The sequence below is a fragment of the Cryptomeria japonica genome, chromosome 3 (genome assembly GCF_030272615.1).
Source record: "Cryptomeria japonica chromosome 3, Sugi_1.0, whole genome shotgun sequence".
In the NCBI taxonomy this organism is placed as follows: domain Eukaryota; kingdom Viridiplantae; phylum Streptophyta; class Pinopsida; order Cupressales; family Cupressaceae; genus Cryptomeria; species Cryptomeria japonica.
In genome coordinates, this window is record NC_081407.1 from 953,438,448 (window position 1) to 953,459,604 (window position 21,157).

At 32.8% G+C, this 21,157-nt stretch overlaps 1 protein-coding gene across 1 annotated transcript; it reads left to right on the plus strand.

Moving 5' to 3' along the window:
* The first annotated feature begins 13,873 nt into the window (after positions 1-13,873).
* LOC131035616 (two-component response regulator ARR16) lies at positions 13,874-16,378 on the plus strand. The gene is made up of 5 exons (XM_057967348.2): positions 13,874-14,237; positions 14,337-14,419; positions 15,629-15,706; positions 15,840-15,910; positions 16,048-16,378. Exons 1-5 carry the CDS (start codon positions 14,099-14,101, stop codon positions 16,238-16,240), a joined length of 564 nt encoding a protein of 187 aa, XP_057823331.1. The 5' UTR covers positions 13,874-14,098; the 3' UTR covers positions 16,241-16,378.
* Positions 16,379-21,157: the final 4,779 nt, after the last annotated feature.

Genomic DNA, 21,157 nt, shown 5'->3' on the forward strand with positions numbered 1-21,157 from the left:
TGGAAAAGAATTGGGATCTCATTAAAATTAAAAAAAAGTAGTTTGTGGGTTTTGGTTACTTTAGTCTTTTGGGAGGGTTTCATTGTAGGTTTATCTATCTCTATTATGGTTTTAGTCAGACTCTCTATTATGAACTTTAATGGCCTTTTATTGTTATGTATTTAGTTGGTGGTGCAAGGGCACCATGATAGTCCATTTTTTGTAAATAAGGTCTTATGTTAATTTTTAGGGTGTTTGAGTCTTATCTGGTCCAATAAGGTCATGATAGACCATTTAGAATGTAACTAAAGTCATTTGGCTTCAAACTTTCAAATATTGCAAAATCTTGTAAAAGTTGTTATATGAAAAGTTGCAAAATTCAAAAGGTGGGAAGTTGAACGGTCATAGGATTTGAAAAGCAGTTATATTTGGTTAGATATGGTGGGAAATGTTTAAATACATGATGTAATGGTCAAGGTCAGGGTGGGAGACCATGTTTTTGAAGAAAATCAATAAAGTACATTCTATTCTCTACAATTTTGACAATTTTTTTGCTGCTCTAGAGGATAGTACATCCATGTACGGTCTAGTACGAATATGTAATTGAATTGGTTGGATAGAGATATTAATCTCCTTTCATTTCCAACTGGGCTAAGCGATTTTCATTAGGTGTCGACCAAGTTATTGCAGTTTTTCTAAAAATTTCTTGGTAAATAGGGTTTAAAAGGTTTGTGCACAAAAATCATGAAGTTTGATTGATTCCACAAATGAAATAATATTGAAACTCAGTGGAATGGATTTTTTCCATGTTTTTTCAATATTGTATGGATTGTAGAAGCAGGGAATGGAATTTGTTTAGGTTGTTTTGATGCTTTAGCCCAATATCCTTATGTATTTGGCTTATTTGGCTAGGTAGAGGTAGGGTTTTGCAAAAAAGATAATTTGGGAATTGTTTCAATTAGGGAAAGTGACATTTTAAGACCTTTTTTATGTTGGGGTAAGAATCCCACATAGTTGCTTTGGAAAGGAGGCCTAATTGGGCTTAAGGGTAGCATTACCAGTCTATATTTTAGGGCCATGTTCCAAAACAACCTCACCTGAATCTGAGATATGTTAAACAAGGCCAAAATGGGTACTCAAATATGTGCTTATATTTTTGATATCTCATCTTCATGTAAATTTATGCTCGGAAAACCCCATTTATTGCTCTAATTAGGCCTAATCCACTACGTAGCAGTCAAGATTTGAGCCCTTTCTTCTTAAGTAACCCTATCTTAGTTTTTGATATATTGTTAAAATCCCAAAAGGGTACTCAAAATTGGTTTTAGGTTGTTGGGATGGATCCTGGTTTGGAATTTTTACCCTATTGAACCCTTCGGGAGGGCTACTAGGAGATATGAGGGCTTGAGAGTGGAACCACCAAAGTTAGTGACTTGAAATTTGAAAGGGAAACCAATAGTGATTGTTTTCACTTGAAATATATTTCTAAACCCCTTCTTTTCATCAATTGGCTAGCTATTATCTTTAGTAGTTTAGTTTGGATGTTGTTTACTTACTAGAAATTTCATTTAAGTTTTTTATTACGTTTGGTTGATGGTTGGTTTGTGTGTGATTCTAATTGTTATGTGCTAATGGTTGTTTTCTGATGGATTCACTATGTTATTAACTGTGTGTTATCAAGTCCCTTCCTACTTACTTAATCAAAAAACAACCAACTCAATACTTACTCACATGTTGTTACAGGTCCACATTTCACTCAACTATGGGAGTACATTCTCTCACTGCTACTGCACTTTCTTCAACTACAAGAATACTTGTGTAATCATATCCTTACTCCTTTTTTTTTAGAAAACATTAGTCTTATTTTCTCATCATGATAAATCAAACCATTTCATCATATTTTAACCAATAAGCATACACTTATGTAAATATGCATCATATCATTAAAAAAATTACTCAATTCTTTTCATTTATCATAAACTTGAGAAATGTCATGAAGTTTGTATGAAAAGTATGAAAGTGCAACATTTTTTGAGAAAAAACAAGATAAATAATGGCAATTAAAAGACAACTAAAGGTCTCATTAGTCCCCTCGAATTTCCTACTTGCTCTCAAGGAGGGGGAATTTAATTCTTGAACAAGGCTAACTCCTTGAAGTCTCTAGGGGTGGTTATACTAGTGTCATGAGTGGTTGGAGTCTAGTAGAATCTTTTCATCTTTTCCATCCTTTTCCTCCTAATTTTCTTCATCTCTTTGTCATAAGGTGCATTCCCTTGCAAATTTTGGATAAGCCACCATAAAAAATGCTGGCTAAAATAGTAGAGGTACCCACAACTCCCCTTATTCTCCAGGTATATTCATATAATTGTTAATTTTGTTCTCTTTTGATTGTTGCATGGTATTTATATAAGTAATGTGACTCTTTTCTTTTCAACTCATCAATGATTTCAGTCTGTCTACTTGCAGCAAATCCAATAACCTCTCTATCTACATAAATTTCTAGTTGTCCAAACATAACATGACTAGATCAGATGGTTGCCAAGATTTGTTGAGTAATTAATCTATCTACAATTACAAACCAAATGTTCAATATGTTATTATGATTACCTAAATCTATTTTGAAGGGTAGTGAAGCTTATTTCTCCAATTCCCAATACTATTGTATATGTTACCCCCTATTGATTTCATTTTGTGCTCATAGTTGCAAGTTCCTTATATAAAGAAACAAGTTCCATTTAGTATTGTAGAGCACAACATAGTTGTGTGATAAAATTCACAAAGTGAATTATGCAACTAGGGAATAGATGCTTGAAAAATACCGATAATCTATCTAGGGGTAAGAATAGAGAATGGTAAGTCATAGTACAATTGAATGAATTGAAAATTAAAAGAAAAAATCTCTTAAGAACAAAGAATAAATTCTTGTAAGTGTCCTCACTGAATAATTCTAGGTACCATTACAACCTTATGTTCAATTTTTTGTTCAAGCTTACTCATTTCTTCATCCTTTCAAGTTTAACTTTAGAATCAATTTTTTGTTACATTTCTTCCTTCTCTTTCCTCCATTTTTCTCTTATCGATTCAATTTATGCACTTGTTTCCATAGCTAAAGAGAAAGTGATGGCCAAGAGAAACCAAGAGGGTTATGATGCATAATTCTTGTTTGACCTTCCTTCATACCTTCTCTTGCTTCTATGTCAATCATTTTAGGTAGTTGTTCCAACCTTGACTCATGTTGTGAGTTTGACCCTTACTTATCTTGTGATGGTGTTTCCCTTTCTTAATTTTTTTACTACATGCATAATATCCCTCACCCTATTCATCTTCCCAAACTAGAATTGGTTTATCAAATGAATGCCCCTCACTAGTTTCAGAATATCAGGATTCTTATTGTCAAACTGGGCATTCATAGTGCACAAACATGTTCTCTAAATAGAAATGGTTTAGGGCTTGGAGGATTTGGCTTTGTGGTTGTTTTCCTATTTTTTAGGTAATGAAATCACCTAGGGGGTTTTGAGGGGGCTATTTATTTTTATTTTTTTTGCCAATGGTAGTAGCTAGGGTTGGTTTTCTTTTCTTTGTATTTCTATTTTCTTAGTGTAACTATAGTTGTGGCTATGGTCGTATTATTAGGAGGAAATTAATAATCAAGAAGTGGGTTTGATGTATTAAACCCCAAACTAGGGTTTTGAGATGGCACATCCTCACTAAGAGTTATGGATTATAATGAGGCTCGTGGTTTATTAAAAGGTTCCTACACATGAGAAGCTACACTAGATGTAGAGGCTACATACTTAGAGGAGGCTATGGATTTAGTACTACTTTCCACAACTTTTGGCCCCACTCACACATCCTCATTCTTGCAGTCCATTTGCAAGTCAATGTTTGGCCATGAGGCCCAATATTCATCCACTTACTATTTTCAAGACCAAAAAAATCTTCCCATGACATGTTTGTAAAATGAGCATTCAAACTAATTCTAACTAGTAATTGAATTAAATAATAGTGTGACAATGTAGTAACCTTACCTTTTTTTAAATTAGTACCTATTTGTGATACTATATGGCTAAGATTGTTGGGTAGGATCACAGGTTGAACATGCCTCAAATGGCTAACTAGCTTGAAGTGAATTGTTTATATTAAGGAATTTTGCCCTTCATATGTCAAGTATTTGATAATTTAGATAGAAAAACATGCCCATCTAATAGGTAATTAGAGGTACCTTGTGCCTTGTGAATAGGATTGCAATGGTGGTTTGTCTACCCTAGTAAATTCTACTCGAGTGGAGGCAATGTCAAGGTATAGGTTGGAAGAAATCTTCCTAAAGAATGGCTTTTTCTCTACATATAATAATTGTATGCTACTACCCACCTTACTTGTACAAATTTAATAAAAAAAATAGTAATTGTTGTAATATTTAATGATCTTCAATGCTATAGATAAATTCAATAATCGATGAAAACAAGAAATTTTAAAAAATCCAAATACCTTGATAGTTTGCCATTGTCCTTGACAACAATGCCAAAAATGTATGGATTCCTATAATCGATGATATGGAGCAGTATAGTCATGCACTCTACTAAAATAACAAGCTCATTCTACATCAAGCAACCATTAGTTATTGTAGGATACATTAAATTATCAACTAAGGACATAAACTTAATACGACACTTATATTATATGTACACTTATATTATATGTACACTAGTAGTTTTTCTAGGCTCCCTAATATGCTTTCATGAATTGAAGAGATCATAAAATCTAAAAGCAAACATTACTATATTGACAAATAACTTAGATGGTGAACAATATTATTGATATTCTTCTATGAATCATGGTTACATGTAGCTGATAGTTTTAGCTAAAAATATTATACAAAATGCCAAATAACAGTTGCTACATGAACATTTGAATTATTCAAGAATAATTGTATTCATTGAATAACAACTAAATGTAGTAACAGTAATAAACTAAATAATAGAGTAGAACCATATCTCAAGTGGGCCCTACTTGGGTATGTGTACTCATTATACAAAGAAAACAACTATAGTGAAGGCTTTATGTAAAATCACTCATAGAAATGAAAACTTGCTAGCATTTTGATTACTAAATTGGAAACACAATTATATGAAATGCTTGATTACACATCCACTATTCTTTGTAATGTATATATGAACTCAAATAACTCCTAACTAAATTGAATTGGTCATGTTAAATCTGTAGCTCATCCTTGTTAAGTAGAGAGATAATTATTTGCTAGAAGAACATAACTAAAAGATTAAAAAATGAGTCCTAATCATAACTTTGTTAATCATAAAAGAGAAGATATGCCTATGGAGGTATCTGGAGATGGGTATGTAACATAACAACATTATCAATAATTGTAGTGGAAGTCTTTAGTTTTCCAGTCATTCATTGGAAGTAGGAGTCTTATGTAGCTACTCGGTGACCAACTCAACACTCACTCATGTGTTGCTACATGCCCACATTATACTTGACTATATGAGTTCATTATCTTATCATTGCTACACTTTCTTTAGCTATAGGAATACATGTGTCATCACATCCTTACTCCTTTTATTGTAAAACATGTTAGTCATATTTTCTCATAATGATAAATCACACCATTTCATCACATTTAAACTATTAACATACACTTCTAGAAATATTCATCATATCAATAATAAACATATTTCAATGTTTTATATTTATCATAACCTTGGGAAATTCAATAAAGTTTGTATGAAAGTGAAACATTTTTTTTAATAACAATCAAGATAAATAGTGGCAATAAAATACAATTAAAAGGTATCTTATGTAGTTTTTGGATTTGATTGTGTGAGCAGTTTTTACCATCAACGTTTCGGATCACACTCCGTAATCCATCATCAGGATGCAAGAGAGTATAAGGAGCAGTAAGATCTAAAATGTTGATGGTAAAAATTACTCACACAATCAAATCCAAAAACTACATAAGATATCTTAATGGATGGTGAAAATACAATAGCTTTAATACAATTAAAGGGTTCATTATCACCCTTCTAAGCTATGCTTAAGGGGGTGTTAGTGTAGGTTATTATTTTTGATGCAGTCAAGGTAGGGAGATCCAATGAAGGACATCCCCGCCTTGCAGCCTATAACACAAAACACCATGCAAGATACCGACAACCAGTAGCACAACACAAGATATAACCGGTAAACAGATAAAGAGCAACCTAACTGGTAGAAGTAACACATGATATAACTGGTAACCAAATAAATCAATCTTTATAACCATTTAATGAATTACATATGCCTGCAATGGCTACACATGCTGGACCGCATCCCAGGATTACAAAACAATCCATACAACACAAATCTAAGATCCGCAGATCTTTTGCTCGACAAATAAGCCTCTGGTAATAGTCTGCATTATTTTGCACTGATCTGGACCTTAGCCCTTCTGGACTTCAGTCCCCCCAGACTAGAATCTCTCTCGAAACTACATCTTCGCTCGATCTCCTCTTTCTTCGACCTTTGTCCTCTAAAATGAATATCTAAATTTTCCCTTTATACCATCCGCAAGCGATAACAACTTGATCAAGTCGGCCAAAGACTAATCAGTTCATGATGAAACATGTAAACGATAATATGTCAGCCCAAATCACCAAGAACATCACCAAATGCATAAAACTTCATGCAGTCCTCTGAAAACATCAGACAAGGCCCAAAACAACATCGCTCAATGATCCGCAAGTTACGAAAAACACCCACAACCCAAATCATCTTCGCTCCATACACTGCAAGACCAATCAGTGAGAACATACCAATATTGGGCAATATCAGGATCGATGTCTCACTGAGATCAAATCCAAGTGTCGGTTTGAACTACTCTGGTGCTCCTGCATCAGAGTCTCGGGGTTAATTGAAAAGTGAGTCCCATCACTTGATCTAGTTCATTGATCTGTTAGTAGGTACTTGCAATTGTCTCAAGGGTTTGGTGGTCTGACTACAGGTTCTGATTGCCTCTCCTCGATGATCTACCGGTCCACCCTATAGTCTGCCTCGGTTCGACAATCTGTTCAAGTCTCCACCCACTAACTGACTCAAGCTCAAGCTCTAGGTTCAGTGGTCTACTTGCAAGCCTTGCACTGCCTCACGTTCAGTGATCTGAACAAGTCTACAAGTTGCCTCAACTTCCTTTCCAACCAATCGTTACATAACTAGGTCTTCTTCAATCAATAGGCTCATAAACCAGCTCTAATACCAATTGATGCAATCAAGGTAGGGAGATCCAATAAAGGACATCCCCACCTTGTAGCCTATAACACAAAATACCATGTAAGATACTGGCAATCGGTAGCACAACACAAGATATAACCAATAAACAGATAAAGAGCAACCTAACCAGTAGAAGTAACACATGATATAACCTGTAACCAGATAAATCAATCTTTATAACCATTTAATGAATTACATATGCCTTCAGTGGCTACACATGTTGAACCATAGCCTAGGATTACAAACCAATCCATACAACACAAATCTAAGATCCGCAGATCTTCTGCTCGACAAATAAGCCTTTGGTAATAGTCTGCACTGTTCTGCATTGATCTGAACCTCGTCCCTTCCGGACTTCAGTCCCCCTGGACTAGAATCTCTCTAGAAACTACGTCTTCGCTCAATCTCCTCTTTCTCCAACCTCCTCCTTCTAAAATGAATCTCTAAACTTTCCCTTTATACTATCCACAAGCGATAACAACTTGATCAAGTCTTCCAAAGACCAACCGATTCATGATGAAATGTGTAAACGATAACATGTCGGCCCAAATCACCAAGAACATCACCAAATGCATAAAACTTCATGTGGTCCTTCAGAAACATCGGACAAGGCCTAAAACAACATCACTCAACAATCTACAAGTTACGAAAACCACCCGCAACCTGATTCATCTTCGCTCCATACACTGCAAGACCAACCAGTAAGAACATACCAATACTAGGATCGATGTCTCATCGGGATCAAATCCAAGTGTCGGTTTGAACTACTCCGATGCTCTTGCATCAATTTTCCTAGTGGGATATTTATTCTCCTTTAGTCATATTTTTTTCCTAGACCTTTATTAAGCTTTTTTATGTTATTAAAGCGAGTTTAATTAATTAATAATTGAAACATGCTTAAGATAAAATGTTAAGGTGTCACCATCCTTAAAGGGTGGAGCATTTACTATTTTTAGACTACTTGTTGGTCACTTTCTATTTGTTGGATTTGCCACCTCCATCCCCTCCCTAGTTCTATATAAACTCATTACCTAGCTTGTATTTGGAATTCTAGATTCATATTGCATGCCTTGACATTCATGTACATTGATGCATGTAGTCATTCCTCTATAGAAAAAATTGAGCTCCTAATGCAATCCTTCTTGAAATTTGCACATCTCTTGGAATCATGGGTCTATAATTGCTTTATTTTATTTACAATATTTTATAGCTTATTTCTCTCATATAAAGATCTCGGTTATTCATTTGTTTCATATTTCTAACAATAGATTTATTGATTTCTATTAAAAATTCCTTTTGTTATAGTGGTGTAAGGCAAGGAGGTAGAATTTTTCAATTGCCTTTATGTTCTCTTATTCTGTTTGATTTAAAATAACATAGAAAAATATTGAATAAATCACATGATACGAGGAGAGGGTTTGGCATATAGTTGAAGTGGAAAGTATGCCTTTGTGAATACCGCAATTTAAATTTATTTGCATTTGATTCTTGTGTTGGTGAAAGAACCTAGGTGAGCTTTCTTATATGGTATCATTTCTAATTTAAAAAGATAGTGCAAGAAGTGGCAACAAAAAATGTGAAGGAAACTACATAACACATTTTACAATTGGATTTATCTATTACTAATATCTATTATAGTCAGAATAATTGTCATTTTTTGGTACTAACTGAATTTTTTAATGCATTTGTATTATTTTTATTCAATCATTTTTAGGATGATGAGTGACTATGGAAGACATAATAGAATTGGAAGTTTATTATTGCATTGAATGCAAGGTCATGTTCTACTGATACATGGATATTTCAAAGCTTCATCGAATGGTTAGAATGTAAAGAGATAACAAATTAGAGGCATTGAACATAGGGGGATTTTTATCTTTCCAAGTTATAACTCACATATGATATATTGCACAAGAAGAACCAATTTCATATTTGTGTCTTTTCATGGAGTAAGGGAAGGCTTTATATTTTGTGGAAGAACTTGTGGGTGTAGTTAATGTATTCACTATGGTTCAATTTATTTTGTATAACATAGAAGGGATTGGTTCCCATAGCACTAGAGAAGGGATATTGGCACACACAAAGGATATGTTGACTCTCAGAGAAGTCTTCTCTAACTATACATGGAGAACGGGAATATTTGATGTTCTCTCGTGTTGTATAGAGGTTTTGTAAGTTTGACAGTCAAGGGATCCATTGATGGAGTTATTTTGGCGTTTCTTGGGTGAGGGAAGAGAATTGATAGAGGTGCTCCATAAAAGTTTCCAAAAGGGATCATGTGTTTAGTCATTGTAGCATTCCATCCTTTGTTTGGATTTGTTTTAGGAAAATTGTCATAGGGGACAACTCTCTATCATTATCACAAAATGAAATACAAAGACAATAGACACACACACACACACACACACACACAGCATGAACACCTTATACTACTTCTTGGATTCTCTTAATCTGGGCTAGGAAAAATAGGTTTTCATGAAAGTTTACATAATAGGCATATGTTTCCATCATGTTCAATTCCCCCTCTCGCGGGAGGGTTATTTCTTGCTTGACCTCACATTTGTTTTGATTGATGTAATAAGGAGGGAATCATAATTTATTATATCATTAGATAGTATAAGCTAGATTAAATAATAAAATAAATTATCATATAGATGTTAATTTATGAATAAATAATACATTATTTAATTGTTAAGTGAAGAAAATAATTATTAGTATTTGGAAATTTTTCCCCATAAGTTGTTTTGGTAGCTTGTACAAGAAACTAGTGGCTTTATAAACCAATAGAATCAATGTAAAAATTGATTTGATTGAAATCACTATATCCTTTCTATATCTATGTAATAATGGCCTAAATTTTCTAGTATTGTGTATGCTCTACCATGAAGCAATTTTTATAGTCTATTGTTTTAAAGTTAGATCTTTTATACTCTCATTTAGGTAGCTACTCTTTATGGATTTTAGGTTTGAGAACCTTCTCTCAATGTAATTTAATGGGTTTTCTTAGAATAATTAAATTTTCTTGTTCATTTAGAAGTTTATTTAATGTAAAAATATCACCTCTTAGTTTATCAAGTCCAAGCTAAATTTGATGTCTAATCACTAAGACATTATTTTTGGGATTGTTTGACTATTTGAACAAACTATGATATTTCATAGATGATCAGAAGGGTAGGTTAAGGTAATATTATTATGAATAATTATCCTCTTTGGAGCTCTTTGAATAGGAAAAAATGTCAATTAACTAGAACGAATATCTTCTATAGACTATTGGTATATTTGTCAATAATCTTCTACTATTCATGTTTTCTTGATGGGTCCCAATCTCAAAGTGGATAAAAAAGAGATTAACAAATGCATTTACTAGGACATTTGTAAGAACTATACATCAAACATGCTTAGAATTCTCCACTTATTCTATTGAGTCCAAAACTATAGCATTATGGATCTTGACTTCTCTAATTACCATAATGTGGTGATTTACATGAGAAAAACCTTTTATAAGAAAACCCAACACTCCAAAGAAAATCAATGCATTATTTTAGTAAATAGTGGTTTACAATGCACTTGCAAAGCCTATGTCTTTATTACGATAGATCACCAAATTCCAAGAGAGTAATGTACATGTCATTTTTTTCTTCTAGGAGGAAAGAATTCAAAATCATTTTATGCTAGATAAAGTTACAAGAAAAAATAAAAAAACAAAAGAAATATATCATAACATTGTGATTTACATGGGCCTTTTATGAGGAAGATTCCACACTCCAAAGAAACCAATCTATTATATAAGAAACATTGGTTACAATACACTTGTAAAGTCTAAGTCTTTTTAGGAGTATCACCAACAAGGGATCTAGAGCAATTCTAGTAGCATAATAGTACTAAAAATTTATGAAACCTTTATCTCAAGAACCCAATAAATAGGAGAAGCAATGCATGAGAACATCAACTGATAATTAAGAAACCCTCAGCTAAAACCATCTGAAATATAACACCTAAATCCCTAGTTAAAAGTTCAATGTCCAAATACCAAGATGATTCCATTGGCTAAAAATAGCACAATCCTTCTAGTGACCATAAGGTCATTATAATCCACTCACCAAATTGGCACTCCAATTTGGATCCATTATCTCTATATAACGATGTCTTACAACATGTCAAAAAATGCATCATAAGTTGGTCAACAAGTGTAAACTTCCTCTTACAACTCTCTCATTTTTTATAGATGCTCTTAAAATTTTTCTAGGGAGGTCCATCTTCTAGGGGCCATAACTTTTGATTTAGGAAGTCGATTGAGCCTCTTTCTAAAAAAACAAGTTGAAGAGGTCCATGTTGCCATATAATCGACTTGTTATAGATAATCTCTATATTAACTTTTTTGGGGTAAAAACAACCTCTAGAACCTTGAAAATTATATTTTTATAGATTTCTTTTTGTTGTTCATAAAATTAGGATGCAAGGTGAGACATCTTTCCTAAAACCATTTAAAGTACAACTAGTTCTTCAACATGCCTATTGATGTTAATATATCACTTAGGGGAATTAATCTTGGTCTCCAACATGAGAAACAAGTGGCCTTACCACTTGACAATAACCCCTTCAACAAGTCATGATTTTATTATTGCTAATAATTCAATCACAAAATAATTTTGATTGTTCTTGCATAACCACTTACTATATCTAATGAAGCATGTACACAAAACTTCATTTCAACCAAAATAACATATCCAATCTATCATAAAAACATACTTCTAATTATAATTATTTGTGAAGAAGTATTTCAAAATATTAACACATACAAAAATGAAAATAGAATCACTTTATAAATTTATTTAGTTTAACCTATTATCTTCTATATTGTAACACAATCTTATTTCTAAGTTTTTCAGATATGATAATAATTTAATATTGCTTCTTACAAGACAACATATATATATATATATATATATATATATATATATATATATATATATATATATATATATATATATATATATATATATATATATATATATATATGTATAATGTGATCTTTAAGTTTAGGATTCACTCAACAAGAAAAAATAAAATTATTGTTATAAACATTTTAGTAACTTAATATTATATTATTTAATTGATATATTATTAGTATTGATAAAGATAAATGTTATAACAATAGAAAAGGCAAACTATTATAGCTAAATGGTTTGATTAATATTTTTAGGTTTAAAATGTATAGTTTAACTAAACTACTAACACAACCAAACAAACTAATCACTATACATAACTAAATTACTTAAACATAACTACATAGACTATATATTAAAATAAAATGGACCAACCACTACATGATTCTTATTTGTGGAAAAACAAAAAAACTCATCAAAATACACAACCAAAACCAAAATATGTTAATAAATTTTAAACTTTTGAATTATTGTATTTTCCAAAAAAAAAATGCATTACATAAAATTCTCAACTCTAGACAACCAAATGAATAGAAAGTTTTTGCATGCATTATTTAATACAGAATCATGACGTCACACTTGTAGTTGATCTTGTCAACAATCTTGTTCACATATTAACCAAATTTTCTTATGTATATGATGGTACACTTAATAATTTAACAAAGCCACAATACTTTATCTATCTCTATTATTACAAATAAGAATGATAATTTACACATTCTTACAAAAAATCTTAGCACTTACAACTAATAATTTATATAGACTTGTATTGAAAATGATTATAATAAACATGAACGATGTAAAAGTTAAAAATAAATATTTATATATTCAAAATCAAATTTTTTAATATTTTAATATAATGTTTATATTTATTTATTTATCACAGATATTAGATTTCCACAATCCATAATAATAATCATGAATTGTTTCTAGATTGAACTATGTTTGATTTGCTTATTATCAATGTTTTGGGTCACACTTTGTGATCCATCATTAGAATAGTAGAGAGCTATAAGAGTAAAATCTAATGATGATAGATCATAAAACGTAACCTAGAACAATGATGTTAAACAATTTAGACAAAATTAAATTCATAAATGATTCATGACTTTTGTTTATTTATTTATAATATTAAATATAATATATTATATTATTTAGTAAGGATATGATTTTTGGCTCATCCCTAAACATAGTTGACTTATATATATTAAAAGATTTTACTTTCACTATATTTATCCATCACCTAATCACATCTCATCTCTTTATAAATATAAATTTTTATCTTCAACTAAATTATTTATAAATCATTCCACTTTATCGATAACCTAAAAATAATTAATTGTCTACAAAGAACTTCATTGGCTTGGGTGAGAAAATCCTGCACATTTGTTAATCATGGAGGGAGAAAATTTACATTTCTTCCCATTATATGAAGAAATTATGGGATATCACTCACACCCAATTGCCACCTGGAACGATTTCAATCTTAATAAAAATAAAATAAAATCTACTCATCCCTCTCTCAACCGACTTTTTATAAGGGAAATTGTACAGTGTAATGATACGTGGAGGGCTTCTTCATCGTTTATTTGTAAATTTTTTCCTCTTTTTTATAGCCCAGAAATTGTACAAGGTCTACAGTAAAGTTTTCTTTTGGCACTCCTAAATCCAGCATTGGACAATATCTGTAATGCCTCCATAATGAGAATATATAGCGAATCCCCAAAAGCTTTGAAGCCCACGACAATCCGGTGGGGTCCTGGCTGTGGAGCCCAACCATCTGAAACGTTTTCTGGTTGCTCTCCACTATAGAAACTCCCTCATAAGGACTCCCCACCAGCAAATGCAAATGCCAATTTGTGTGTTTGTATAAGCTCCTCCCCCAGATTTACTCTGGCGCCATAGTTGCTGTAATGACCAGGGAGAAGTGTTGCAGTAATACACTCATGAATTCAGCCTCACCCACTTCTCAAATTCATGTCCTGGCTGTGGATGACTGCATGATAGACCGAAAAATCATGGAAAAAATGCTCAAAATGATCTTCTTCAAAGGTAGGAGAAGGGTGCTTTAAGGGCTCTTCTTTTGGTATTTTTCTTCAATTCATTCATTCTTTGGAGTAAGCCTGATTCTAAATGTGCTATGTGATGCAGTTACTGTTGTGGAGAGCGCTGCCAGGGCATTGGAGGTGTTGGGGGTCCATGAGGATGAGCTCCCTGCTTCTGATTCTAACAATGTAAGGATAGATTTTCAAGCAGCATACCCATTTTTAACCAGACTAGGCTTAATGAAGCCATTCTCATTTTAGCGATTATCAAAAACTTTCGGACATTCCAACTTACTTGCAAGACCTTTATTATGGTCATTTAACATATTTTACATTTGTGAATGCTAATGTTGCTATAGCTGCAGTTCTTAGTGCAATTTGATTACAGTAATGCTATGTAAGAGCAGCTTTTCGTCAAGCCTTTGTTTGTTTTAAAACATCATATCTACATGCCAGTCTGTCTGTCTGTTATCTCTTTCATCAGTCAGATGGATGATTGACAAGGGTTATAAGCTGATTAGCTCTTTCATAGTTTTTCCCTCACACTGTCTGTGAAGATTTTGATGGTGCATATCACAGTTCCTTAAAGCCTGGTCACCTGATCTGTTTAACTTTAAATCCTAATCCAACTCCTGTAAGCAGCCATCTATAGGTCCTGTTTCTCAAACCAGAAGATGCACTAGTACACAATCTCCAGTGTGGTAATGATGATTTTTTCTGCTTTGCATTAAATTCTTTTATTTTTCCTTATTTGTCTTCCAAATTCTTAATTCAGACGTTAAATATTGTGCAAGATCTGGCAGTAAAGAAACACTGTTTTCCAAGGTCCAACTAATGAAATTCTTGATTTTCCACTTTATTTCTTGTCTGGTGGCTCGATTTCAAATTTGATCTTGCTTACATTTGGATCCCCCATCATCCTTCAATCCATGGAGATTAACCTTCCAGGACATATTTTGAGATAGGCCCATAGACATCCAATCTCTACAACCATTGTGTGTTTATGATGCCAATTGTTCTTGTGTGGGCTTAAAAAATAGGGATTCATTCACTTGTGTATTTAACTTCAGAGTGTGTTCTGTTCATCAGTCGTGAAATTTCTTTCATGGCTGCAGAATGGCCTTATCCCTGCAAATTAAAAAACTACAAAAGGGAAATCCACCCTTTACCATTGCTAAATTCCTCTTGGGGCAGTTGCACTATATATAATCTGTTGAGTGCAATCATAATTTGAAACTTACTGTGAATTTTGTTTTGATCAATTTTTGAATCCTAAAATTTAGAAACTCTCTATTCATTCCCCCGATTCACACCTGCAGCCACAAATATTAAGAACTTTTTCCAATGGACAGAACAAGGGACATTTGATCTTATTCCCTCTCCTGGTTTCTGTTGCAGAACCTCAAGGTGAATTTGATTATCACAGACTACTGTATGCCAGGAATGAATGGTTATGATCTTCTCAAAAAAGTGAAGGTAAATATCACTCTGCACTTTGAAGTTTCTCTTAGCTACTTCACCAGTCTCAACTCTTCTATGCTTAGGAAAAGAACATCTGTGTTCTTTTTTATTGCTTCAAACTCAATTTCTATTTGAAAATAATTTGTAGGAAACAGAAGGTCTCAAGGAAATACCAGTTGTGATGATGTCTTCTGAAGATGTACCCCAGCGGATTAAAAGGTAAATGGGCCAGTCCATGAGCAAACATTGATTAAATAACTGGCTTGGAAAGTAATTCAAGAATATCATTGTAAAGCTGTTTTAAGATGCATAACCATTCTGTTATATCTCAATATTTAACATTTGTATATTCACAGATGTCTTGATGAAGGAGCAGAGGATTTTATAATGAAGCCTCTGCAGATAGCAGATATTAAGAAATTGAAAAATCATATAAAACCATCAAGGTCATTTTGTAGTTCGACCACAAGAAAGAAAGTTCCCTCTAGAAGGCTCGCAGGAAAAAGTTCGGACAGACGGCCTGGTTTGAGTGGAATAGTATATGCTTGATTTTCAGTGGTTTTCCCCTACATTTTTGAGGCCATACTACTAGTTTGAATGTTACTGTAACTATTTCTCTTTGTAATTGAAAATGAGACACAAATTGAGAAATTCTCCAGTTTAAAAAACTTACAGAACTTTCCATTATGTTGAGTCCCTTTTCTGCAAATGTTTGAAAATTTCCTCAGATATTATGCATAGGCTTGTCTGGCTAAGGATAACCCCAGGAAACTTTAAGGAATCATACATCAAAAGAATTCTCATTCCCATGTCTTTTCCAAATATAATTTCTCCCCTGTTTTCCCCCTGTTTCAGTCTCTTCTAAACTTCTTTACACTAGCCCAAGTAATTAAGGATCTTATCTTTCAAGATAAATACTGTTAAAGCTTATTGCTCACATAGATAGAGTGTTGCCAGAAAATGAAAATCTGGTAAAAGACTTCTTGTTGGAAAATGAACGCTGTACCCTTTTGTTTTATACTTTCTTTTGATGCTGTTGGATGTAAGAACTGAATGAAAAATGTTGTCTGCAAATTCCTGTTTACCTTCAAAATATTCGTATTGTGTATCCAACACTCTAGCCGCATATTTGACCGTATTTATTAATAATTAATTGAAATTCAGATTACCTCAAAATATTCAAATTGTCTATCCAATACTTTGGATGCACATTTGAATATCTGAATTTCAATTAATTATTAAATACAGTCAAATGCGCACCCAGTGTTGGATAGATGTTACCCAAAATACTTGAGTAACAGTGGAAACCTATGTTATCAGAAATAAAAACTTGAGATTATAAATGGTTGCCTAGGAGAAAAGTGTTGATTTCTATTATATATATCAAAATACTTTATATACACTATGTTATTTTGAATTTTCCAAATAAATATTCATAAAATCACATAACTTTATCATAAAATTTAGTTGCACTAATTAATATTTGACTTTAACTCTTACTGTTTAAAAATTATAAAAAAAAAGAAAAAAAAAGAAAAAAAAATAGGAAAAGGTGCCCTGGTCAAACTACATGGCTTGATCAGCCAATTTCTAAACTCCTAGTAGTTCAGCCCATTAAAACAGACATTGAGAAGTCCTTTCTATGGTTTGGCCTGTAATCAAAAACATCCCTTCCATTCCAGTGTAAATATTTATCTTTATGGTATAATTAGTTTGATCTAGCCAGCTTTCAGTTTAGGTAGTCTTCTACATGGTAGTTAAACTATTCTTCACTTTCAATAAGAATGTAAATCCTCATCTGTAAGCAACAATAATTTATATGAGCTTTCATTGAATATTTTCTTCTCGTCTCATTGATCATTGCCCGTCCATTTCATTCTATTAATCTTTCCTTTTCATATCATTCTCAAGCCTACATTGTTGATCATTCTTCTTTAAGTTTAAGAATCCAAGTTGTCAAAACAGCCAAAAGCAATTTGTAGGTGAATCCAAAAATGTTGTTTAATTTCTTTGATCTACACCCCATCCATTTCATTCTATTAATCTTTCCGTTTCATATCATTTCCAACCCTACATTTTTTATCATTCTTGTTAAGTTCAAGAATCTAAGTTGTCAAAACAGCCAAAAGCAATTTGTAGGTGAGTCCAAAAATGTCCAAATTTGTTTTCATTATTGATGTAAATTTCATATTTCTAGTAATTTCTTTGATCTACAACCTTGTACATCATGGGGTCAACATACTCATTGTGATCTACAAGATCCACCTCTAAAGTTTATGAGATGTATGTATTTTGGTTAGATAGATCTAAGTGGAAATCTGAGGTTCGTTTGTTGACCAAATCTCATAGAAGAGGTCAGTTTATTATTGATTATAAACATTTGTCTACTTATGATAGTGATGTTGTTGTCCATCTAACTCTTCTAATGATGACAAACTCAATCTTGTATATCTTGTTGAGCTTAAAATGACTAGTGTTAATGTTGATATTGATATTTATGAAATGTCCCTCGATATATTTAATAAGCAACCACTTGTAGAATAAAAGATGGTGATATTTTTGATACAAGCTATCAGATGATTACATTGAGTATCAAATGCTACTTAGAAAAGCAAAAACCTAAGATGATACTTAAAGCAATCTTGTATCTAGATCTTGTTGGATATGCAACTTATGATGATGATGGTCTTTATTAAGGTATAATTATTTGAGGCTCTAGATCTTGAGATATTGCCTCCTTTTAATCTAGTAAGGTAATTTAGGCCTGTTGAGACATGGACCAGCTAGGACTCAAACCTAGGACCTTCCATACGCTGCTGGAGTGCTCTACCACTGAGCTACTGACCCCTCTTGGACCAGTCCATCGTCAGTCCGAGTGTGGCTTATTTCCAACACCAACACCCCCCTTAAGCCACACCTCTCATGTGCTTGGGGCTCCTAGCTTGGACCTGGCTCCGATACCATGTTGAGACATGGACCAGCTAGGACTCAAACCTAGGACCTTCCATACGCTGCTAGAGTGCTCTACCATTGAGCTACTAGTCCCTCTTGGACCAGTCCATCGTTAGTCCGGGTGTGGCTTATTTCCAACACCAACAAGGCCCACATGTTATGCAATTGAGTTTAAGTTGAATGCTCAAAAGAGTAGCTTTGACACTCTTCCTTCTAAGGTGAAAACTTAAAAGGGCAATTTAGTGGAAACTCGCAATGAAAGCCCATAAGAGCATCAATGAGTTTTGCATCTATTTATACCTATTTTGACATGGTGACTAGAGTTGTTAATTTCACTTACTTTTCATTCAAGGGGATATATACTCTCTACTTTTTCTCCTTTAGGGGAACTTTGTTGGCTTCTCTTGCCTCGAGTATCAAGGGGGACTTTTGTGTGTGCCAAATTCAAGCGGATAATTTACAAGGATGTGTTTGATTATGGTAAATGCTTTTGATTGGAGCTATGAATTGGAGCATCTAATTCCTTAACAAAGAAGTGAAAAACAACCAAGTACCAAGATCAACAAGAAACACCAAGAGGGGAAAAAAAAAAAACCACTACACCCTACACAAGAGGGATTGAAACATATGGGAACATGGCAAAAAAGAATAGGATTACCACTAAAGGTAGTTTGAATCCAAAGTACATCAAAGAGCTTTGTTTTGATCTAGCATCATAATGCTAATCTAACTTAGGCCACCTTCTTGTTGGGATTTGCAGGGTCACCTAGAAACATAGAACAAAACAATCAAATTTTCCTTGTTGAAGGGTGAAGGGCCATTAGGAGAATCACAAATTGTAGCCAAATCCAAAGATTTGATTTTCACTGTCAAAGAGATGTTGCTCTTTGTCATTTGAGTTCATCTCATCTTCTAAAGGACAATCCATACCACCAATCCCCTTCAAGGTGAGACTAAGCTCTTCAAGTTTTGTCAATTTTATCTTGTATGACATTGTTGATGTATTTTATAGTTTGTCATTTTTTAAGTTAGAGTTTGTAGGGCATTTACATTCTAGATGTTGCAAATGACTTGTCGATACCTTACGATTTGTAACTGTGCACTAGTGTTTTGGATTCACCTTGATGATTACACTTGATGTTGTGGTGCATTTGATAATGTAGTGTAACATGTTGATTGCAAATATTGTTGGTGGACTATTGATGTGTATATGTTACTCCTTGTCATATTGATTTAACGTGATGAGTGTTGGTGTCTATTGTGTGATATGCTATTATTGGTTGGACATTGGCATGGTGAGTAATATAATAAAATGATTGAAATGAAGTCCTAGAAAATTGATAGAGGACTACTAGCCATGAGTTCTATTCTTATTGGCCATTAAAGATTGGTCATTTTTTTCTAATTATTACACATTGCAACATTACAGATCTAGAGTAACTGCATTGATAATTGTAGAGTTCAAAGTCACCATTTCAAGAGATGACCAATAAAAGAACCTGAGCTATCATATTTGAGGATACACTATATGTGCTTCTAGACCTAATGAAATTGGTAGCCAAGCACAAAAATAGTTTAACTTGGCCCTTCACAAAAATGAACAAAACAAGTCAAAACAACAATTTGAGACCTATCAAGGTGGCATGTGCTTAATCCAAACTACTTCTTGAGATCCATGAAGGCAAGAAGCTTAGTCTAAACAAAAATTTGAGACCTATCAAGGCAATTGGTTTAGTCCAATCAAGAAGCTAACATGAGTCTATTGATGACATCAATATAATAGTAGACTTAGAACTTATTTCTTTTAAAGCAACTTCATATTAGCCAATGGATATCCTCACTAAAGTGCTTGGCCAAGATAAATTTGAACAACTTAAAGGACTGCTTCCGGTTTAACCATAACTCGTCTAGATTAAGGAGGAATGTTTAAATATTAATCTTTGTGGATTAATTAGTTTAATCCATTTAATTCTCAAGTTAGATAGTTTCCTTTTATATAAATTTTAAACTATCCTTCATTGCTTATAAATAAAAATGTAAATATTCATTTGTAAAGCTTTTATTAAATATCTTTCCTTCTCCTTTCCCATCCATTTCATTCTCTTTCTTTTGCATTTCATTACAAACCTACACACAATCAGAGGGGATGCAAAGCAATTTTATTACTTCAAGCTTTGATTCATGATAAAACATCTAGAAATAAATAGTTTGATTTTATAGGAACTTCTTGTATGTTGGGCAAAGTAAAGTTATTTCAAGTACACTATTTGAAACATAAAAGTGACGAGTTCAACTTTATTATAATTGGGGCACAAATGTTCTTATTTAATGTTATTGATTTTTTTTCATATTGAAATCTAACTATCATTGCTAATAAATAGTTTGATCTTATAGGAACTTTTTATATGTAGGTCAAATATAAAAATGATAAAGACAAATTCATTATAATTGACACACAAACATTCTTATTCAATGTTATTGAAATAGAACCAAATAGATTTATAATTTTTTCTT

Excerpts from the sequence above, each read along its gene's own strand:
- LOC131035616 (XM_057967348.2), top strand. The coding sequence starts at position 14,099 with ATGACCAGGGAGAAGTGTTGCAGTAATACACTCATGAATTCAGCCTCA. Across the intron at positions 14,238-14,336 it reads CAAAATGATCTTCTTCAAAG|TTACTGTTGTGGAGAGCGCT; the intron begins GTAGGAGAAGGG and ends TATGTGATGCAG. Across the intron at positions 15,707-15,839 it reads ATCTTCTCAAAAAAGTGAAG|GAAACAGAAGGTCTCAAGGA; the intron begins GTAAATATCACT and ends AATAATTTGTAG.